The sequence below is a fragment of the Siphateles boraxobius genome, unplaced genomic scaffold (genome assembly GCF_051911475.1).
Source record: "Siphateles boraxobius isolate OS27281-9 unplaced genomic scaffold, OSU_SipBor_1 61, whole genome shotgun sequence".
In the NCBI taxonomy this organism is placed as follows: Eukaryota; Metazoa; Chordata; class Actinopteri; order Cypriniformes; family Leuciscidae; genus Siphateles; species Siphateles boraxobius.
In genome coordinates, this window is record NW_027509188.1 from 12,317,974 (window position 1) to 12,342,500 (window position 24,527).

At 39.6% G+C, this 24,527-nt stretch overlaps 3 protein-coding genes across 3 annotated transcripts in view; all 3 read right to left on the reverse strand.

Moving 5' to 3' along the window:
- Positions 1 to 24,527, reverse strand: part of ttll1 (tubulin tyrosine ligase-like family, member 1) — a 327,240-nt gene that overhangs the window by 166,996 nt on the left and 135,717 nt on the right. The window lies entirely within an intron of this gene.
- LOC143718368 (uncharacterized) overlaps positions 1 to 24,527 on the reverse strand; it is a 295,554-nt gene that overhangs the window by 58,006 nt on the left and 213,021 nt on the right. The gene's annotated exons all lie outside the window — the stretch shown is intronic.
- LOC143718288 (NACHT, LRR and PYD domains-containing protein 12) overlaps positions 23,287 to 24,527 on the reverse strand; it is a 26,241-nt gene continuing 25,000 nt past the window's right edge. Inside the window, 2 exon segments of the mRNA XM_077209322.1 lie at positions 23,287 to 23,919; positions 24,019 to 24,364. Of these exon segments, the coding sequence (XP_077065437.1) occupies positions 23,751 to 23,919; positions 24,019 to 24,364 (515 nt within the window). The 3' untranslated portion in view covers positions 23,287 to 23,750.

Below are 24,527 nucleotides of genomic sequence, written 5' to 3' on the forward strand. Positions count from 1 at the left end.
AGCGAGCCGAGCCGCCGTATTGAAGCACTGAGGGCGCGCGCTGCACCCATACCTCCGGTTCAGTTTCCCGAGCCCACGAAGTGCGGCGAAAACATTTTCGGTGTAACTGCCAGACGGTTCATCTCGTCTGCGACAATCTTTGCGGCATCCATCTTCATTGAATTTTGATATCAGAGAGAGCTGGCCAGAGCACAGCATAATAAGTAGCCATGTGGTTGACTTGGAGGGCGGGGGCAAAAGCGCCGGGTTATTCAGTATGGAAATACACACAGACAATCACACGCCACGCCCCTACTGCATGCTAGAATCTCCGAAAACAAGCCGATTTCAACCTCAAAATGTAAGCTTTTAAATATACCAATACTGCTATCTCAAACATGGAGAGGCTTCTTCGTGATTTCAATTAACAGATTCTCCAAAAAATTGAAAATCACCAATTTTGAAAAAAAACTCTTCTTTCTCATTTTGCTCGAAAGTTGTGCTGCCGACTTGTGTCCCTGGTTTCTGTGACGGGTCACATATATGTTTGGTGTTTTATTTTATTTATAATGTTTCTAAGTATAGATTTTTGTAATCTATAATATTTGGAAAGAAAAAATATTTATTTTATCAAGCATAGTAACACGAGTTATGTTTGGGGTCAATTTGACCCCAAGAAAAACAAACACAATTTCAAACATTTAGAAGGATTTTATTTTTAAACAGAACATCATTAAAATCAGTGTAAACAGAGATCGGTAATGGATAGTTTCTGGAAGCTGCGCTGCCTGTCTATTTGTGAGGGAGACATTAGTGGAGAAATCAAAAACAAATGAGCCTAACAGCTCACACAAAAACTCACAGAAGAAACATAATGAGGTAGAAATGTTGAGTTTTTGTTTTTACATATGTAGTTAAGTAACATAACACGACTAAGGGCTGTTCTATATCAGGATTGCAAATTGAATTTATAGTTTCGTAAACAAGTAGTAGCTAGCCTAGTTTATATTTAGTAACTTACATTTTAGATGCAATATTGACTCGTTTTTTTCTATTTCACCGACGAAAATTGTTACAAAAGAAAAGCATCTCTAAGCGCTGTGTTTTGTTACTGGATGATTCATTATTTTGAACGAATCGTTTTAATGAATGAGTCAATGATTCATTTATTAAGACGGTCACTTGTCGCCACCTATTGTTTAAAGGTATCATTGATTTTATTATTTTATTATTTGTTTTAATTTTGCAGTGTAAATTAATTGAATGGATACAAGCCCTTTTTATTACAACTGAATTTGATCAAATGTAAGAATTTGACATAACACATATATTTAGTAAGGTTTAATAAATTGTCCTTTATAAAGTCAAAAAACGCCCTGGTGACCCCCTACAACAAATTAATTTGTAAACATGTCACCTTTTTCACCACTTGTGAGTTTGCAGGTCTGTTTAATAGTTCAAAAAGTACAATAAATGTTCACATTTAGATTTTTTTTAAGAGTTGTTGAAAGGTGTCTTTTAATAAATGCAACACGTTCCCAAAGTCATGTAAAATAATCGTGTTACATAATCGTGATTTCAATACTGACCAAAATAATCGTGATTATGATTTTTTCCATAATCGAGCAGCCCTATCTCAGACACATTCTCCTCTATGTCACTTTCACTGTCAAAAAACTGTGAACAAAATCTCATTGACAGAAAATCTTTGCTTAGATGTCATTCTCAAATGAGAGAGATGGAGAACATAGATAGCACACAGAGCACAAAGAGAAATGGTTTAGAAGGCTTCTGTTCATGCTTATATAATGTTTGCTCCTCCCCTTTGTTTGGTAAACCATGAGAATTATGTCATGGCATGGGAAACATCAAAGTTCTCATGAGAATGATGTCCCATGTCATGTGAACTACTAGTGGTTCTCGCAATACTACAGATATGGTTATGTTAGGTTAGAGCCCTAAAACAGAGGGAAGTTTTTTGAATATAATATTGAATATGTCAAATTATAATGAACATTATAAAATTATAATGAACATTATAAAATTATAACATGTTATAGTGACCTCAATAAAACAACCAAAACAAATGTGTGTGACATTTTAATATGTCTTATGTTTTATACAGCTAAAAGAGCCTGGGGTCAAATTGACCCAAAGGAACACCGATGCTACACATGTGTGTACAGGACATTGAAAAAATATCAGCAGGATAATTTTATGTTTACAGAGTTGTCCCCATTAAATTAGGAAAAGTCATTAAATCTGAAGCAAAAAAAAAAAAAAATCATGTATTTACAGACGTTAAACATTGAATGGGGTCAGATTGACCCCAAAGATAATAGGAGCACTTATCTGACCGTTATCAGTTTGTAGCAGTAAGTGAAGAGATGTCTTATCGGTCAAAAGTTCAGTATGGCGTACCACAAGGCTCAGTACTAGGACCGCTGCTGTTCACTCTGTACATGCTACGGTTAGGAGATATCATTAGGAAACATGGAATTAGTTTTCACTGTTACGCTGATGATACTCAGCTCTATATTTCCTCAAAACCTAACGAAACTTACCAATTCACAAAATTAACGGAATGCATAGCTGATATAAAAAAACTGGATGACTAGTAATTTCCTAATACTAAATTCTGAAAAAACAGAGATTCTAATTAATGGACAAAAAACTTCCACACGCAATAACCTAGAATACCGTCTAACACTTGATGGCTGCTCTGTTAAGTCTTCGTCGTCAGTTAGGAACCTGGGTGTGCTCTTTGATACCAATCTCTCATTTGAAAGTCACGTGTCTAGTGTCGGTAAAAGCGCATTTTTTCATCTTAAAAATATATCTAAATTACGTCATATGCTCTCATTGACAAATGCGGAACAATTAGTTCATGCGTTCCTCAAGGCTAGATTATTGTAATGCTCTACTGGGTGGTTGCCCTGCACGCTTAATAAACAAACTACAGCTGGTCCAAAACGCAGCCGCTAGAGTTCTTACCAGAACCAGGAAGTATGACCATATTAGCCCGGTTCTGTCAACACTGCATTGGCTCCCTATTAAACATCGTATACATTTTAAAATATTGCTGATTACTTATAAAGCACTAAATGGTTTAGCTCCGCAGTACATGAGCGAGCTCTTAACCCATTATAGTCCTTCACGTCTATTGCGATCTCAAAACTCTGGCCAGTTGATAATACCTAGAATATCAAAATCGACTGCTGGCGGTAGATCCTTTTCCTACTTGGCACCAAAACTTTGGAACAATCTTCCTAACATTGTCCGGGAAGCAGACACAGTCTGTCAGTTCAAATCTAGACTAAATACACATCTCTTTGGCTTAGCATACACATAACACATTATAGATTGCTATAATTCAATGTTAGGCTGCATAGTTTAGATCAGCCGGAACCGGGAACACTTCCCATAAATCCTGATGTACTTTGTACATCATAAGAAGGATGGCGTCTACGCTAATAAAAAACCGTTGGGACTGTCCTCTATCAGAATGTCAAACCAAAACAACTTTCCCGCAATCGGTTCTATGGGCTGCCAACTGCTGGCGGTGAAAACTGCGAAGCTGGTACAAGTGGTAATGGTCGTTCGGTCCAGTGATGTAAATTTAAGGGCGGTTTCATTACGCTCCATCCGTAGGGTTTAAAACCATAGACAAATAAAACCTGTTAAACTTTAATATTTGTAACATTTCAAAATATTACGTATTTAAATGTGGTGTTTTTTTCTTCTTAATATACCTTCTCTGAGTACAACATTTAAAAACTCTAAAGGAATAATGCTTTATGATTTCTCCTATTTTATATCCAATGGAATATTCCGCTGCCTTGATTGGATTAAAGCCCGGATTTCCATGTGATCTGTGGGATTGATGGTTGCGCTCAGGAATATCGAGTCTACAACTCATTTTATTATCATGTCAAACAGAGGCATTCATTTTATCAGGCACAAATCGAGGTCAAGTGGAAGCCAAAATTCAGCTCAAGCTAAAGGGAACAATTGCCATGCGTGTGCATCTGCAGATATTGGAATCCAAGTGGAAGCGAGACTTTTCGAGAATTTCGGTATCCCACTTCAGCCAGAATTTCTTCCAAATGAACATGATGTGTCAAGCATACCAGGAAATGCCAACGACGAGGACGATTTTAACTGTAGCGGTGGCCAAGCACTAGACATAGCCAATTGCGCCAGCTCTGCTGTTGACGCTGCGTTTACACCGTTGACTGAACCAGAACAAGAGGCTATGCACGTAAGTTGACACAATTTTACAACTTGACTTTCATGGGTAACGTGTATCAGCATTAGGGGTGTGCGTGTACAATATCACAATTTTTGAACGAGGACGACTAAAATGCCTCCACGATCTGCTTATGAAAAAATATCAAAGTATCGTGCTATCAGTTGCAGTTCTGGCGCCTCCGTCTCACAACGCGACGTAGTGACCTCACAGCACATTTTAACGTAGAGATAGTTACACTCACGGGACACTGCACTTCACAAAAGTTGTGTTTTGCCAGTTAAACATTTCATTCGCGTGCTGATGCGCATTTCTAACATGCGCTTAATTTTGTCTGTTAAAGCCTGTCAAAAAGTTATCTTTTAAGTCCTATTGTGTTTATAAAGTTGGTTATGTCTAAAATGAAAGCTAACATTTGAGAGAAAATAGAGTGTGTGTCATGCCTGTATATTAGATGCGATCAGGTGTTAAAGCGACAGTAGCCTAATAGTAAACTTGCTGCCGCTTGTCCTTAAAGGTATAGTTAACCCAAAAATGAAAATGCTGTCCTTATTCACGTACTCTAATGTTGTTCCAAACCTGTTTTCATTTTTATTATCTATTTTATAGATATTTTAAAGAAAGTGGCTAACCAAACATTTGATGGTCCCCAATGACTTTCATTGCAGGAAAAAATATAGCCTACTATAGAAGTCACTGGGGACCAGCAACTGTTTTGATGGCCACTTTCTTCAAAACAACTTATTTTCAACAGAAGAAAGAAACATATTCGGGTTTAAAACAACTTGGAGAGTAAATGATGGCAATTTTCATTTTGGGATGAACTGTCCATTTAATGTTAAGACAACACAAAACAAAAAGAAAATCACTTGCTGTTCTTGACCTGAGGACTTTAATAGTAGCTTTAATAATAGTATTATATATCCATATATATATAATATACATTTAATAATAGTAGTCTATATCCAAGATGGCGCCGCAGACGGCTGCCTCGGTGTGGGGCTCTCCAGCTATTGTGTTGTTTTTGTTCGTTTGTTCTGCGTTTAGCCATTCTTTTCCTATCAGTTTCACCAAAGACAAACTACTGGACATTAGGAAACACACACCAGATAACTTTTCTACAGTTTTTGATTATTCGGACGTCTTGCAGGACATTCTCGTCGGAGGGGCAGCGTTGTTGTTTAAACGCACGGTCAGACGCAAACGTGGGAAGCGCTGGTTAAACTCCTCGAGCACGGCCTGCGCACTGCACTCCCCAGTATTCATCTCGCGAATCTCCGATCCCTTCCTAACAAAACGGACGAGCTTCTTCTCCTCACCCGCACTAACAAGGATTTTTTAAACTCTGCTGCTCTGTGCTTCACTGAAACCTGGCTGAGTGAAGCCATACCGGACAACGCAATACATCTGCCGGGCTTCCAGCTGTTCCGAACGGATCGCATCGCAGAGCTAACGGTGAAATCAAGAGGTGGTGGATTGTGTTTCTACATTAACGAAAGTTGGTGTTCACATGTAACAACACTGAAGAAGATGTGCTCTCCTAATTTAGAGGCACATTTCATAAACTGTAAACCTTTCTACTCGCCTCAGGAGTTTTCCTCTTTCATTCTCGTGAATGTTTACATCCCTCCAGACGCTTGCGTGAGCGCGGCGCTACAACAGCTGGCTGAACAAATAGCTGAAACAGAACAAAGGTATCCTGACTCTCTTTTTTTCATTCTTGGGGATTTTAACAAAGCAAATCTTTCCCGTGAACTACCAAAATACAGACAGCACGTTACATGTCCCACCAGAGACAGTAATATACTGGACCACTGTTACACCACAATAAGAAATGCATATCACTCCGTCCCACGGGCAGCTTTGGGGCTCTCTGATCACTGTTTGGTTCATCTCATACCGATCTACAGGCACAAACTGAAATCAGCTAAACCTGTAATAAGGACTGTAAAAAGATGGACTAATGAAGCAGAGCAGAATCTACAGGCCTGCTTTGATTGCACTGATTGGACTGTTTTTGAAGCTGCTACCACCGATCTGGATGAGCTCACAGATACTGTAACTTCATATATAAGTTTCTGTGAGGATACATGCATTCCTACCAGGACATTCTTATCATTTACTAATGATAAACCATGGTTTACTGGGAAACTCAAACACATGACGAAGGTGGATGCACATCCAAAGAGGATGCCTACAGAAGTGGGGATAAAATCTTGTATAACCAGGCCAGAAACAGACTGACAAAGGAGATCAGAGTTGCTAAAAGGAACTACTCTGATAAACTGAAAAAACAGTTTTCATCCAACGACCCATCATCAGTCTGGAATGGCCTGAGGAACATCACCAACTACAAGTCACCATCCCCCCGATCTGTGGACAATCAACACCTGGCTGACGATTTAAACTCATTTTACTGCCGGTTTGAAAAGCCCTCATTAACACCACACACCCGGTCTGATCTGCACTTCACACATTCACCATCACCTCCTGCACTCCGCTACCCCCTCCTGCCATCCAACCTGAGCTTAAGGTCTGTGTGGAGGACGTGAGCAAAGGCTTCAAAAAACAGAAGACTAGGAAAGCCTCAGGCCCAGACGGCATCTCATCTGCTTGTTTAAAAGCCTGCACTGACCAACTGGCCCCGGTCTTCACGCAGATCTTCAACAGATCATTGGAGCAGTGTGAAGTTCCCTGCTGCTTCAAACGCTCCATTATCATTCCTGTCCCCAAAAAAACAAAAAAATCACTGGACTTAATGACTACAGACCTGTCGCTCTCACGTCTGTGGTCATGAAGTCGTTTGAAAGACTGGTGTTGGCCCACCTGAAGGACATCACTGGACCCCTGCTGGATCCCTTTCAGTTTGCTTACAGAGCAGACAGGTCTGTGGATGATGCAGTCAACATGGGACTGCATTATATCCTGCAACATCTCGACAGACCAGGGACTTATGCAAGGATCCTCTTTGTGGACTTCAGTTCGGTCTTCAATACCATCATCCCTGGTCTTCTCACAGCCAAACTGACCCAGCTCTCCATACCATCTTCGATCTGTCAGTGGATCTCCAGCTTCCTGACGGAACGGCAGCAGCGAGTGAGACTGGGGAAACTCACATCCAGGACTCTCACCACCAGCACTGGTGCCCCCCAAGGGTGCGTTCTCTCCCCACTGCTCTTCTCCCTGTACACTAATGACTGCACTTCTAAAGACCCTACTGTCAAGCTCCTGAAATTTGCCGACGACACCACTGTCATCGGTCTCATCCGAAACGGTGACGAGTCTGCTTACAGACTGGAGGTTGAACAGCTGGCTGTCTGGTGCAGTTACAACAACCTTGAGCTGAACACGCTGAAAACAGTGGAGATGATCGTGGACTTCAGGAGGAACAGCCCAGCACTCCCCCCACTCACCATCATGAACAGCACTGTGGAAGCAGTGGAGTCATTCAGGTTCCTGGGCACTATCATCTCTCAGGACCTGAAGTGGGATAATCACATTGACTCCATTGTGAAAAAGGCCCAGCAGAGACTGTACTTCCTTCGCCAGCTGAGGAAGTTCAACTTGCCACAGGAGCTGCTGATTCAGGACTACTCAGCCGTCATTGAGTCTGTCTTATGCACTTCCATTACTGTCTGGTTTGGTTCAGCTACCAAATCAGACATCAGGAGACTACAACGGACAGTCCGGACTGCGGAGAGGATTATTGGTGCCCCCCTGCCAAACCTCCAGGACCTGTACTCTTCCAGAGTGAGGAAGAGAGCAGGTAAAATCATCACAGACTCCACTCACCCTGGACACCACCTGTTTGAACTGTTACCGTCAAGACGGAGACTCAGATCACTGGCCACAAGAACATCTCGGCACAGGAACAGTTTCTTCCCACAGGCCATTTCCCTCCTGAACAGTTAACACTCCTCCCAAGGCATATGCCTTAAGTGCAATACTCCCACTGTTTAGTGCAATACCCTACAACTCAGGTGATACTTATATGTAGATTTATTTATTTATAATATTCAAAACACTGTAAATATGTTCATAATCTGTAAATCTGAAAATGTCTATTCTGACTAAACCCAACTGTGATACTTTTATTCTCATATATTTATATTTTTATTTTTTATTCTTATAATTTGTAGTATTATGTTTCTTGTTGTATTTGTATTTGTATATGTCCACTGGAAGCCTCAGTACCAAAACAAATTCCTTGTGTGTGCAAGCACACTTGGCAATAAAGTTCTTTCTGATTCTGATTCTGATAAGAATTGTTTGTTCATGTAATTTCTTTATTGAATGCTACTGTTAAATACACCTACTTATACAAATGAAATAAACAGTGCTTTATTTCTTCAGCTAATTATATTATGTATGTGTATTGTTCTTATTTTTTAATAACAAAGGAAATAATGACAAGGGTTTTTTATCTTCGCCACTTTGGCATAAATGTCTGCCATTTTTTAATATATATATATATATATATATATATATATATATATATATATATATATATATATATATATATATATATATATTACATTGTAAGGCTTTGTTTTTAAAATAGGGACATTAGTTTGGCTGCAGGTTTCCAGACTGCGACCAATTGGTCGCATTTTGCGACCATTTTTCCTGCCGGTGCGACCAAATATTTATTTAGGTCGCACTAGCGCGACCACAACGTTGCCGAGCAGTGAATGCAAACAAAATGAAAGCGGAACGAAAATGCGCTACTCATTTATGCTTCACGGAACAATTATAGAGAGTGTAGCGCTCCGAACTTGCACTTGCCAGTCGCGGGCCGATCTCGATCACGCGACACTGTTACTAGGAGATCCAGTGAAAAAAATACATTGACTTCGCTTCAGAATTAATAACATCATCGCTGCGAGATCCAGTGAGAAACACTCCGATTCGGTGCAGAGTTCTCAGTTATAAACCATAGATATCAGATCAAACACCGCTCAGAGACCAGGAGAAACACTTATAGAAGGCTTTCAGTCCACAAATCAGCAACATTCACCATGGATTTATGATAATGTAGTAACTCTAACCATAACTATGGTATTGTGACAGAAATAGTCAAACACTTACATGTACTACACATATTTTTCCAGCACTTCAAAACTATAATACAGGGCTCTCAAGTGTCATGCATTGAGCGTGACAGTCACTCATTTGGGTCTTTTGTCACGCATCCCCGCCACACATTGCATTTCTCACGCGGAAAAACTATTTATAATATATTTAATATGCCACAGCGCCCAAAAATTTCTCTGGCCGCGCCGCTGTCACTATGGTACCGACAGGAATCAAGCGCGTCTCCCCTGGAGTTCTTAGTTGAGCCTGCCACTTATCAGCCAATCAAAAAAAAGAAAGGGGCTACACAATAGCCAAGCAGAAAATAGAACTATTGTATCTGGGTAAGATTTAACGCAACAACCAATGAAAAAAAAGGGGGGGGGATGTCACTCTTGCCTGTCTTCAAAACTTGAGAGCCCTGATAATATCATATATAAATGTTATTTTTAATGTGATGACAAACACATTTTTTGTTCATCCTTCAAAGATTGCCCTAAAAACTAAAAATGTTAAGATGTAGGAAAACTCTAATTTAAAAATAAATTACCACTGTAAATAGTAGGATGCTTATTGGCTATTTTAACTCCCTAATATAAATTTTTTCACTCGTTTTGCTTTTTAATTGATATTAAGACATTATGAATAAAAATAAAGTTAATTTCATCTACACCCTAAATTAAGCACACTCGTATGTTTTCAAAAATGAACATGACGACTGCTTTAAAATGTGTTTTCTCGGTATGGGTGCGTGTAATAAATACATTTTAAAAAACGTTGTACAAAACGTCAAGGTCCTCAGGTCATGTTTACCACAGGCTTAATTTACTCATATTGAAAACCCCATAGGAAAATCTTGAGGGAACAATGGGACGGGGTTTTGACATAATACATGCAACCCTCTATTCTGCATTAATCAAAGAATACATTGCCACTTCATTGTTGAAATGTTCATTAGGGGCCAAGCACCGAAGGTGCGGAGGCACCTATTGTATCTGTTCCGGTTCTTATTAGGGGCCAAGCACCGAAGGTGCGGAGGCACCTATTGTATCTGTTCCGGTTCTTATTAGGGGCCAAGCACCGAATGTGCGGAGGCACCTATTGTTATTGTTCCGGTTCTTATTAGGGGCCAAGCACAGAAGGTGCGGAGGCACCTATTGTATCTGTTCCGGTTCTTATTAGGGGCCAAGCACCGAAGGTGCGGAGGCACCTATTGTATCTGTTCCGGTTCTTATTAGGGGCCAAGCACCGAATGTGCGGAGGCACCTATTGTTATTGTTCCGGTTCTTATTAGGGGCCAAGCACAGAAGGTGCGGAGGCACCTATTGTTATTGTTCCGGTTCTTATTAGGGGCCAAGCACCGAAGGCGCGGAGGCACCTATTGTTATTGTTCCGGTTCTTATTAGGGGCCAAGCACCGAAGGTGCGGAGGCACCTATTGTTATTGTTCCGGTTCTTATTAGGGGCCAAGCACCGAAGGTGCGGAGGCACCTATTGTTATTGTTCCCGTTCTTATTAGGGGCCAAGCACCGAAGGTGCGGAGGCACCTATTGTTATTGTTCCGGTTCTTATGCGGCGGCACCTATTGTTATTGTTCCCGTTCTTATTAGGGGCCAAGCACCGAAGGTGCGGAGGCACCTATTGTTATTGTTCCTGTTCTTATTATTAGGGGCCAAGCACCGAAGGTGCGGAGGCACCTATTGTATCTGTTCCCGTTCTTATTAGGGGCCAAGCACCGAAGGTGCGGAGCACCTATTCTATCTGTTCCCGTTCTTATTATTATTATTCTTCTTCCGCTCTTGGAGTCTATGGCAGCCCATAGAACCGATTGCGGGAAAGTTGTTTTGGTTTGACATTCTGATAGAGGACAGTCCCAACATTAAATACACCAATTTTGGTGTTTCTAAGTCATTCCCTCTAGCGCCACCACCTGTCCAAAGTTTCACTTTTATTTTGCTGATAACTTTGGAACCATAAGGCCAATCAACAAAATTCATTTTTTCTCTGATTCCTGAGCTCATGACAATTCGATTGCACCATATGACGTCATTTTCTGTCATTAAAATATGGCCGCCATCTTGAATTTTCCAAAAAAGCTACTTTTTCGAACTCGTCCTAGACGGTTTGTCCGATTTGCACAAAAATTGAATCAGATCATCTACAGACCATGACGACAAAAAGTTATAAAATTCAAGTTGATTCGCTTAACCGTTTTTGATAAACCTACGAACAAATTTTACGTAGCGCTTGCAAAAAGAGACATAAGGCTGTATCTCCGCAGCGCTTTATCGGATTCAGACCAAACTTGGTACAAGTCATCACAAGCATGACCTGAGGCAACAGGCAGCGTTTCGGCGCAGCGCCACCTACTGGTCGGGAGATATGAAAAATGGCTATTTTTGCTTATAACTTCTGAACAGTTTGTCCAAAAATAATAAAATTGGTCTTGTTAGATTCAGGCCATCATGCCGAGTCGACTGATATCCAATTTTCCCATATCGGCCATTTTGTCTGTCTGCCATTTTGAATTATTTGCTAAAATGCTGTATTTTCTGAACACATGAACGAATTGTTACGAAACTCGGTATGGGTCATTAGTACGATGCCCTAAAGGAGCCTGAGAAGTTTCGAAACAGCACCACCTAGTGGTAAATGTTTTTTTTTCAAATGCTTATAACTTTGGGTGTGGTCGACTTATTTTCACGGGAGTCATCTCGTTAGGTTCCTGAATCGTTGCCAAGTCCTACGATACCAAACATGCTAGGTTTCGCCTTACGGTTTGTGTAGCGTTGTGATTTAGCGCTTAAAAAACATTTGGCTATATCTTCGAAACCGCTAGTCCGATCGAGACGAAACCACCGTCAGAAGTTTGGAACCATAGCTTGTTAATGATATTCTTTCCCAATTGCCAAAATATTGATAGTAAGGGGTAGTAAAATTCAATCAAAGTCACGTGTCAGTCATTTTTGACGGGTTTTTTCATATAAATGTCTATAACTCCGAAGCGAATTGAGATATTTTCACCAAATTTGGCACACACATGAATTTTGAGATTTTGCCTCTTGGTGGCGCTATAATAGAATAAAACATGAAATTCCCATTGACTTCAATACAGTTTTGTGATGTAAAATGCTATACTTAACAAATGCATTACTGTAACATTATGAAACTCAGAATTTGCCACTCCAGCACCATCCCCTGAAGGTACTCAAAAAATTTCGAGACAGCACCACCTGTTGGTCAAAAGTTAAAATTATATTCCCAAAAATGCTAATAAGTTTTGAAAAAAATATGCCTATTGTAATGATACTGGTCTTAATAGATTCCTTGGGTCATGCCGAGAGCATAGATACCAAGTTTGACGTATTTGGACGAACTTCCTGTCCGCCATTTTTATTTACTTCCAAAACCTTCTTTTTCAAACTTCTTCTAGACCATTCGTCCGATTTTCACCAAAATCGAATCATATCATCTCCAGACCATGCCGACTAAAAGTTATGGATTTCGTGACGATAGACGAAACTGTTTTCGTATACCGCAGCAACAAGGTTGAGGCATGCTGCCAAAATGACTATTAAGTCTTTATCTCTGCAATGCCTTCACATTTTGACACTAAACTTTGTATGTGTCATTGTCACCTCACTCTGACCACATCAAATTGATTTCATAACTGCGCCACCTATTTGTCGAAAGTGATAAACCATTAAATCATCTTAAAAGTTACTGTATATATGATTTTTCAGCAGTTTTGCCAAAATTCTCTTAAGATGTCTTTAATTGCTCCTTGCTGCAGTTGGTCTGCCACTCCCACCCATGATGGCATCTGTTGCCGCTTCTTGCGCTTGGCCCCGGTAATGGCTGCTTGTTATTATTATTCTTCGTCCGACTGGGCGTCTATGGCAGCCCATAGAACCATTTGCGGGAAAGTTGTTTTGGTTTGACATTCTGATATAGGATAGTCCCAACAGTAATTGCACTAATTTTTGGTGTCTCTAACTCATTCCCTCTAGCGCCACCACCTGTCCAAAGTTTCACTTATATTATGCTAATAACTTTTAAACCGTAAGGCCTATCAACAAAATTATTTTTTCCTCTGATTCCTGAGCTCATGACAATTCGATCGCACCCTATGACGTCATTTTCCGTCATAAAAATATGGCCGCCATTTTGAATTGTCCAAAAAACTTACTTTTGCGAACTCGTCCTAGACGGTTTGTCTGATTTTCACCAAAATTACACCAGATCATCTCCAGACAGTGCCGACAAAAAGTTATCAAATTCAAGTCGATTCGTCAAACCGTTTTCGATAAACGCACAAACTAATTTTACGTAGTGCTTGCAAAAACAGACGTAAGGCTGTATCTCCGCAACGCTTAATCGTATTCAGACCAAACTTGGTACATGTCATCACAAGCATGACCTGAGGCTACATGCTGCGTTTCGGCGCAGCGCCACCTACTGGTCCGGAGATATGAAAAATGGCTATTTTCGCTCTTAACTTCTGAAGGGTTTATACAAAAATCATAAAATTAGTCTCGTTAGATTCAGGGCGTCATGCCGAGTCGATTGATATCCAATTTTCCCAGATCGGCCATTTTGAATTATGTGCAAAAATGCTGTATTTTTTTAACCTATTAACAAATTGTTACGAAACTCGGTATGGGTCATCAGTACGATGCCCTGAAGGAGCCTGAGAAGTTTCGAAACAGCGCCACCTAGTGGTAAAATTTATTTTTCAAATGCTTATAACTCTGGCTGTGGTTCATTTATTTTCACGGGAGTCATCTCCTTGAGGTCCTGAATCCTTGCCGAGTCCACAGATACCAAATATGCTTAGGTTTTGTTTATGGTTTGGGTAGCATTGTAATTTAGCGCTTAAAAAACATTTGCAGATATCTTCGAAACCGCTAGTCCGATCAAGACGAAACCATCGTCAGAAGTACGAAAACATAGGTCGATATCTATACACCAATGCCCAAATATTGATAGTAAGGGTCGTAAAATTCAATCAAAGTCACGTGTCAGTAATTTTTTACGTGTTTTTTCACATAAATGTCTATAACTCTGAAGTGAATTGAGATATCTTCACCAAAATTGACACACAGATGTAGGGGCTCACTCTGAGGACACATGAAAAAAATTGTAGGACTGAGCCTCTTGGTGGCGCTATAATAGAACAAAACATGAAAATCCCATTGATTTCAATGCAGTTTTGTGATGGGAAATGCTATACTTAATGAACACATTGCTGTAACATTACGAAACTCAGAATTTGTTACCAGCACCTTGCCTTGAAGGTACTCAAAAGATTTCAAGACAGCGCCACCTGTTGGTGAAAAGTTAAAATTACATTTCCAAAAATGCTAATAACTTTTGAATACTTCTGCCTATTTTAATGACACTGGTCTTAATATATTTGTAGGGTTGTACCGAGAACATAGATACCAGGTTTGATGTATTTGGACGAATCGTATCATCTCCAGACCGCGCTGACTAAAAGTTATGGATTTCGTGTCGATAGACGAAACTGTTTTCGTAAAGTGCAGCATCAAATTTGAGGCATGCTGCCATAATGACCATTCAGGCTTTATCTCTGCAATACCTTGACATTTAGAAAATGAACATTGTCACCTCACTCTGACCAGACCACATACATTTCGTAACTGCACCACCTATTGGTCGATTGTGATAGTCCATTAAATCATATTTTTAGTTAATGTATATGATTTTTCAGCCATTTTGACAAAATTCATCTATGCTCCTTGCTGCAGTTGGTCTGAAACTCCCAGCCATGTTGGCTTTTCTTGTCGTCTGCTTTTGTGCTTGGCTCCGGTGATTGCTGCTTGCAGCTATATTTTATACTTATACTTATATTTGTTATTTGATTGTTCTTATGCAGAAAAAAAAGACTCCAGGAATCGCACACAAATACAAGCACATCTCATTTAACTTAATTGTCACTGGAATTAAAGTCCATTCCTGTGTTAAAGTCGTTAAGTACTCAGTTCTGTGCTGTTGTCTTTTTATCTGATTTTCAAATACCTTTTTTGCTTTGTCAATTTGTAATGCTGTCTCTTTTTAATGATCTCCTCCTGGCTCATTCATGGTATATAATTATTGAACAAAGAAATTGTCGTCCAAATTGAAAACTGAATAGGAATAAAATGCTTCCAGAACCAAGGTTGATGAAAACATTTAATGGGCACTGTTGCACTTTATATTGCATTATTTTAGATCATTTATAAATATGTATTAAATTATAAAGTCTTGAAATGTTTTTCATTTCCAGCAAGAAGAAAGTGATGAGCCTGAAGTTGATAAACTGAGAAAGCATGCTTCTGCATTTGTACTGACTTCAAGAGTGAAACACTGCCTTTCCCAGGTAGGACACTGAAGTGAATTATCTGAAATTACAGCAATAAACATGAATTCTTACATTCTGTTATCATCCTTAATTGTGCATGAATTTGTTTAATTCTAAATGATTGCTTTTTTTTTTTTCAGCGAGCTGTCAGTGACATTATTTCCGGGGTGCAGCAGTATCAAGCCTCACTGTTGGACTGCCTTCGGAGCCAAATTACAGATGTTATTCAGAGACAATCAGGAGTCACAGATGAACTAATGAGTGAAGTTCTGGACATTTTTAATAATTTTGAAGACCCTTTTGACACAGTTTCCACCACATGCATGCAAGATTCAAATCTAAAAAAGCAGTTCAAGGTAGTTGAAGCCGAAGAAATTGAAATTTCCCAGACTGCATCCTTTAGGAGAAGAGGAGCCTCACAAGCTCTAACAATAAGAAAAATATGCTTTTACTATATTCCCTTTGTCCGAAGTTTGGAACAACTACTTTCACATTTGGAACAACTACTTTCACATCCAATGATTCTAGCAATGTTTGACAATGTTTGTCTGTAAAAGCGCATTTTTCCATCTTAAAAATATATTTAAATTACGTCATGTGCTCTCATTGACAAATGCGGAACAATTAGTTCATGCGTTCATGACATCAAGCCTAGATTATTGTAATGCTCTACTGAGTGGTTGCCCTGCACGCTTAATAAACAAACTACAGCTGGTCCAAAACGCAGCCGCTACAGTTCTTACCAGAACCAGGAAGAATGACCATTTTAGCCCGGTTCTGTCAACACGGCATTGGCTCCCTATTAAACATCGTATACATTTTAAAATATTGCTGATTACTTACAAAGCACTAAATGGTTTAGCTCCGCAGTACTTGAGCGAGCTCTTAACCCATTATAGTCCTTCACGTCTATTGCGATCTCAAAATTCTGGCCAGTTGATAATACCTAGAATATCAAAATCAACTGCTGGCGGTAGATCCTTTTCCTACTTGGCACCAAAACTTTGGAACAATCTTCCTAACATTTTCCGGGAAGCAGACACAGTATGTCAGTTCAAATCTAGACTAAAAACACATCTCTTTGGCTTAGCATACACATAACACATTATAGATTGCTATAATTCAATGTTAGGCTGAGTAGTTTAGATCAGCCGGAACCGGGAACACTTCCCATAAATCCTGATGTACTTTGTTCATCATAAGAAGGATGGCGTCTACGCTAATATTAGTCTCTCTGTTTATCCCGAGGTTTACCGCAAACCGCCGGATCCAGGCCATATCCGGATCTGATGAAGGACCATCACATGGACACGACGACAACGCATCCCTGAAGTGCCAGCCTCATCAACACTGTGAAGGCCTCATGGACACCTCAACAAACTCGTCTCCATACCGGCGTGATGACTCCGACCCCTAACCAGATGAACTGGATAAATATTGTGAAAGTTCTGATCCAATCTGACTTCTGACCTATTATGCCGCCTAAATCATACACTGTTCGTTTGTTGGCCAAAGGAGGACTGGCCCCCCGACTGAGCCTGGGTTCTCCCAAGGTTTTTTTCTCCATTCTGTCACCTGATGGAGTTTTGGTTCCTTGCCACTGTCGCCTTTTTTCGCCTTTATTCGCCATTGGCTTTTGGCTTGCTTAGTTGGGGACATTTAATTTTGAATTTAACAATACTATTACAACTTTACTTTCCTGTTATCTCTGTAAAGCTGCTTTGAAACAATTTGTATTGTAAAAGCGCTATATAAATAAAGGTGACGACTTGACTTGACAATGGACCAAGCCAAAGCAAGGCTGGATTTATCAATGACATTATTGATGTGGATATTTTGAAGTCACATCCACTGTTCTCTGTGAGACCCAATGCTCTGCAGCTTATCCTGTATACTGATGAGATAGAACTGTGCAATCCTCTGGGGTCTTATGGCTCAAAAAAACAAACTGCTAATGGTGTACTACACTTTGGGCAATATAAATCCTAAACAGAGGTCTAAGTTAGCTGCCATCCACCTACTTGCCATTGCAAAATCAAGTGACATCTCTCAGTGTGGTGTAGATGTGATTTTGCAGAGAATAGAAGAGAATTTGAATTTGTTGTATAACGGAGTGAACATCAAAACTGCCCACGGGGAGCGAACACTGTATGGTGCAGTAGTTTCTCTATGTGGTGATACCCTGGCTCAGCATGAGATAACAGGCTTTAAAGAGGGAGTTGGATTTGCATTCCGCAAATGCCGACACTGTGAGTGTAGTTTTGAGGATATGCAAGTTCACTTTGATGCATGAAAACTACACAATGTAATGAAATTGAGAGGGCAGCCACAGACTTTCTGAGAAGCAGTTTTAAAACCACTTATGGAATTAATAGGAAAAGCAAACTGACTGATTTTCCAGCCTTTGATCTCATCAGGCAAACACCTCAGGATATTATGCATGTGATATTAGAAGGTGTGGCACCACTGGAAGTTAAAACTGTACTGAAACATCTAGTGCTATCAGGGCAGCTGGAACTGGACACATTTAACAGTGCTATTGTAGGACACATTTAACAGTGCTATTGTAGGATACCCATACTCAACTGATGTCCGAGATAGACCTTGCCCTATTACTGTCACCACGTTATCATCAAATGACAACAGACTAAAGCAATCAGCTGGGCAAATGCTTGTCCTACTGAAGATCCTGCCATTCATGTTGGACAGCTGTGAAAGAAATGAATACTTTCAAGTGATTATTGAGTTAATAGAGATTGTTCAGATCTTATTTGCACCAGTTATTGCGTTGGCCACTACAGCAAAGCTTGAGTTGCTTATTAAGCAACATTTGAGCAATGTGAAACGGTTATTTCCTGAGAACAATATAACACCAAAGCAACATTATTTGATACATATTCCTGAACAGATTAAAGATTTAGGTCAAATGGTCAGACACATGTGTACGAGATTTGAATCTAAACACTGCTTTTTCAAACAGTCTTCTAAGGTAAATTTCAAAAATGTTTGCAAGTCCTTGGTTAAACACAAGCAGATGTTTGAGAGTTGTCAAAATATCAGTCGTGAGAATCACCCAATTTTTTCAAAAGACATTCTATTGGGTCCTTTATCTGAAGTGGAAAATATGAAGTCTGTGCAGGATAAAATTAGAGCTTTTTTGGGGGTAGAAAACGTGCATCATGTGGTGTCTGCAAAATGGCTTGAGCTAAGTGGCAACAAGTACCTCCGCCAGAAATCAGTGATTGTAATCAATGTAAATGAAGGCGTTCCTGTATTTGGGCTTATAAAGGACATGTACATTGTAAATTCTTCCTTGTATTGCTTTGAATGTCAAGTTTATAATACAGTGGGTTTCAGTCGTGAATTTGTTTCTTATGAAATTGAGGTCCCAAACCTTGCTCAAGCCACTGAGATAGTGGATGCAGATAAAATTGTAGATTATACATCATATTATGCACTCAGTTTTAAGAACCGTACTTACATTCCTCTCAAGTATTATATCGGAGATGTGTGTGAGATTTACAAGTGCACCACTGACTGCTAATTTACTGGAAAACAAAGAAAAGTAAAGGGAAAGCACAGTCAGTTTCCTCTCTTCTTGTTTTTTTTTCTTGTATTTTTCTCATTTTACTTACTGACTGTACTGATCTAAAAGAGAAGACATTTTGCTAAAAATAAATGTTCAGCACCTTGTGTGTACTTGGCTATTGTTAAAGGATTAGTTCACCCCAAAATTAAAATTTCATCAATTTACTCATCCCAATGCCAAGATGTTCAAGTCTTTCTTTAGTGGAAAATAAAGTTTTTTGAGGGAAACGTTTTTGGATTTTTCTACACACAATGGACTTGAAGTGCAACCAAAATGTTGAAGTCCAAATCAATGCAGTTTCAAAGGGCTTTAAAGTGCTTCAAAGGGCTCTCCTCGATCCCAGCTGAGGAATAGGGTCGTATCTAGCGAATCGATTGGTCATTTTCTAAATAAAAATAAAAAATGATATTCTTTTTAACCACAATTGTTCGTCTTGTGCTGGTGGGCGACGTGACGGTCATCACATTGGAAAGTAGATGATTTTTTATTTTATTTTTTGAAAATGACTGATCGGTTCGCTAGATAAAACCCCATTCCTCAACCCCATGCCCTATAGCCTATAGAGTTTTTAAGGTTTTAAGTAAAGTGCGATTTGCCAGGGGAGACGGGGATTTCCTTCTGGTCTAAACATCCCCGCTTCTGCTGAATTATTTTAATCCCCACACCCTTCCCTTCAGAGTAATCAGTGCTATAGGCTACTTCAGCAATAGACCATGAACATATAAAATAAAGATAGCCTATGCAACAGGCACGTTTAAACGACACACAATAAAACCAAAACCAGCGTTTCAGTTGTTCAATAGTTCCAGTGGCCTTAATGCATGCACGGCTTTTCAAAATGTCACAAAGCGTTTTGAGATTATTTTGAATGAAATATTGAAGTTTATAATTAAGTGTTTTGGCACACCACACCGAGTGCCCATATGCATTGTTCTAAAATCGGGTTTTATTCTGGCATGTTGAGTTAGTGTTCGACAAACACGGCGGCGCGTTCATTTGGATTTATTTTTCTCATAACAGCTAAAATAACTTAATAGGCTCCTCCGTGATTTTTTGGTCATACAGGTAAGAGTAAAGTAGCCTACATCGTTCAAAACTGTAAACTTTTATTCATATTAGGCGACAATAGTTTATCTGTCGTCTCTGTCTCCGGGAACTGCACGTCACAAATATGAACCGAAAGCCACTTGCTTCAGCTCAGTCAGAAATATCACTACATGTAGCTTAAAGGGCACCTATTATGCAAAATTCACTTTTACATGCTGTTTGAACATAAATGTGTGTTGGCAGTGTGTGAGCAAAACCACCCTAGAATGATAAAAATCCACCCAGTGTTTTTTTTACAATCTCAATAATTCATATGCACTCTCTCAGAATGAGCTGTTCTAAGATTCAGCTTTTTGTGACGTAAAACATGGGAAAGGGGTTTGATTGACAGTGTGGTTGAGGCAGACCCCTCCCTCGGTGATCTGATCCTCCATTGTGGTTTCAACGACAGCCGGACCGCTGTTCTGAAGATTTGTGTTGCCTTCTAGAAAATGCCTCCTAAGAAAAATAAGTGTTTTGTTGTGGGCTGTAATACTTCGCATAGTTGTTTGCACTTGCTTCCGACATCAGAGCCACTGAAAACGCAGTGGGTGGATTTTATTTATGAAGGAAATGCGCCTCTTACACTCCCGAAGTACGTTTATGTTTGCTCAAATCATTTTGAGAGTGACTGTTTTTTGAACGGCGGTCAATTCAAAGCAGGTCCTGCTACAAAATTAATCATCAAGGGTGGATCGTTGCCTACTGTTCGCGATCCAACGACAATTCCTGAAGAAGTAAGTGTATTTTATGATTTCTGAGGTAACGTTAATAGTCATCGACAACAAATGTTGTTGTCGTCGTATGATTTATGTAAATGTTAAAAGCGTTTTGTAAAGAAAACAAATTGAAACAAACAGGATCCATTCCGGGATGGTCTACCATACATGATGGAGTGACTTGAAGTTGTTTCATCCGTCTTGTAACCTTCGATACAACAAATAGCGTTAGACGGTTTTATGTCACGTATTATTTTTTGCAACTATTACAAATGTAAATACATTAATACCTGTTCTATCTCCCTGCAGCATATATTTTCTTGTTCTGTCGCCATCTTCTCACATTTGCCACATAAACACCTGTTCGAGAAGTGAGGTAAACATGACCCAACAGGTCTCTCACATTAATGTAATTTTATTTGTAGGTAGCAAACGTTATTATCGGTATTTGTGTTTGTGTTTTCAAACATTTGCGCCAACGTTATCACAGTTTGTGTGTCTGTGTGTGTGTTGCACATCGATGACAACGCAATGAGTTCATAAATGTATCAAATAACCATTCCGAGACATCCTGGTCCATTCTCGATCGTCTTTCTTCAGCCGGAGTCTCTTCGTCATCTGGGTCGGACTCTGGTTCAAACATGTATGGCCGAATGCCATACACAATTGCGGGTCTATCACTCTCGGCCATTATGGTTCTACCGACTGTTAATTGCCATAGTTATGCAAGTTACGCCCACATCCAGCGGCAGGGTGGGGATTAGCAGCTCATTTGCATTTAAGGTCGTCTGCCTCAAAACAGCTTGTTTCAAAACAGGCCCCAAAAATGACACATTCAAATGGTTATAATAAATTAACTGGGGGGTATTTTGTGCTGAAACTTCACAAATACATTCTGGGGTGAAATTGAAGTGTTCAGTCAGTTGTTTTAACTGGTTTTGTAGAGTTTCAGAGTGTTTGAGAAGTGTGTGTGATTGTCAAGAATCTGGCATTATCTAAACATGAACTGTTGACGACGCGTTCATGCCAAGAAACGAATGGTAGTGATCAGCAGATACAGAGCTCTTCAATTCGCAATCAACCTCAGATATCAAATAGACGTTTAGAAGATGTCAGTTTAACATGCATTCTAAATCATTACATCTTAAAGACATCTTCTAAACGTCTATTTGACATCTGACAGGAAACGTCCTATAGACGTATTGCAGATGAGCAAACACTCTTAAAAATACGTCTTCCAGATGTAAACATCACATCAAATAGACTTGTGCTATCTGGGTTTATATCGGTGACCCCGTGTCCATATCTCAAAGTTGTTGTGCAGTGATACAAGCTGTCTGATTTACAAATTCATATGCATAATTATCTGGCATGTACTATGAATCAAAACAAATGTTTATTGTAATAGTCATTTTAGATCATTTTAAGACTTTATCTTAATTTTATTACTGCTCAGTTGTGGCAGCATTATGTGGAGGAATAAAGTATGGTGATATTTTCCTGAAACAGTAATTTGTGTCAAAATGAACTAAAATGATATTATGACTTGAAAGTGAAGGGACATAAATGTACTAAAGGCTTCAATAATAGATTTAATTAAAAAAAAAAGAACGGGAAAGTTGCTTCATAATTTGTTTTCAGAAATGCACAAACACACCTGTAAGAGGAGTGACTGCATAGTCATGATCTGCTCCAGCTGTTACCTCATTATCGATTTCGTCGTCTTGGGTGTCGTCAGAGGAAGGGACAGGAAAGGTTTCTATGGTTTGAACTCGAATTCCTTTGTAAACCGTCTCTCGTGAAGTTTCTCCCCAGTTGTTCCACTTAAATCGGGACGGGACAGCCCCTTTTCTGAGGCGCTTACGACCAGTTGCGGCAGTGTAATTAGCGTCGGTAAAGTGCCGGCTACAAACAAATGTGCTGCCTCTAAGGACCTTAAACATTGGGCCTTCTACGCGTCGAATAGCATGCATCCACTTCTTTGTCTGACAGTCGTCGCTTGGAAAAGCATGAAAACTCAAATATGGTTGTCGCTGCTTATTAGTTGTGCAGTGAGGGACGCTACAGTGACACCTCGATGTTGCTTCAGCCATTATTGTTTCGACCGGAAGTCGCTTTACACAACAACGCTGAACCGGATGTGCGTTCTAACCTCCGCGAAAAAGGCCTATTGTGTGACACATATTTGAAGATGAGACATTTTAACAATAACACCAGGTCTGTAAGTTCAGTTCTGTTCAGGAGGTTTATTTAAAGTAAACTGGATTATATTACAATAATTGATCAAGTGTTTACAGTATGATCAGATGATTTGGGTTTATATATTTCACATTTATTAATAAATTGACATTATCAATTTTACAACAAATAACATGTTTAATTGAATGATACATTTCATTGAAAGGTAATTTTGATAGTAATAATAAAAATGATTTATGTGACAGTACAATAAGAACTGAATATAGTTTGAGAAAAGCACAGATACACACCGTCACTCATCGTGACTCACAAACACACACTGATCTTTCTGTGTGTATGAGGATTCATTACACACATTTATTCTGACATGTTATTTTACTGAAGTATTAATGAAATGAAGAGACAATAAGAGACTCTATAACATCTCAGTGTTACTGATTTATCATCAGCTCAAAGCATTATGGGTAGAATCTCTTCAGTCTATTCTCATTCATCAACACAGTTTCACTGATGATCCAAGATAAACCCCAAACCCAGGATAGAGTGTGTGTGTGAATGTGGTGTGGACTGTGTGGATGAGGCTCGTTTGTATGATTGTGTCCCACTCGACGCTGTAGAAGGACAGAATTCCTGCACTGTGATCCACATACACTCCTATTCTCCTGCTGAAAGTCTCTAAATCATCATCATCAACATCCACACGCACTCTTCGCCTGAGAGTCTCATCATCATAATCATTATCATCATCATAATAAACATACCAGCTGATGGGGTCTACAGGGAGTTCAGTCTCTATGTTATTGTGTCTGAAGGAGTAAGTGGAGGGAGTGCAGATCAAACTCCAGGACTCATCATTCCATCCAAACACACACTCTTCACCCTCTTCATCCCTACCGATGCTCTTATATGACACTGATATAACCACATGTCCATTCCACTCAATCTCCCAGTAAGACCGTTGTTCACTCACACTCTCTCTACACAACACCTGATACTCATACTCATCAAATCTGTCTGGATGATCAGGACACGAGTGGAGTGTGTCAGTGTCAATAATCTCTCCGTCATTCTCTGTGTTCAGATCCAGAGTGAGCTGATGATGATAATCTGATGGAGAGAAAACACATCAGTGAGTGTGTGTGTGTGTGTGTGTGTGTGTGTGTGTGTGTGTGTGTGTGTGTGTGTGTGTGTGTGTGTGTGTGTGTGTGTGTGTGTGTGTGTGTGTGTGTGTGAACTGATGATAATCTGATGGAGATAAAACACAACAGTC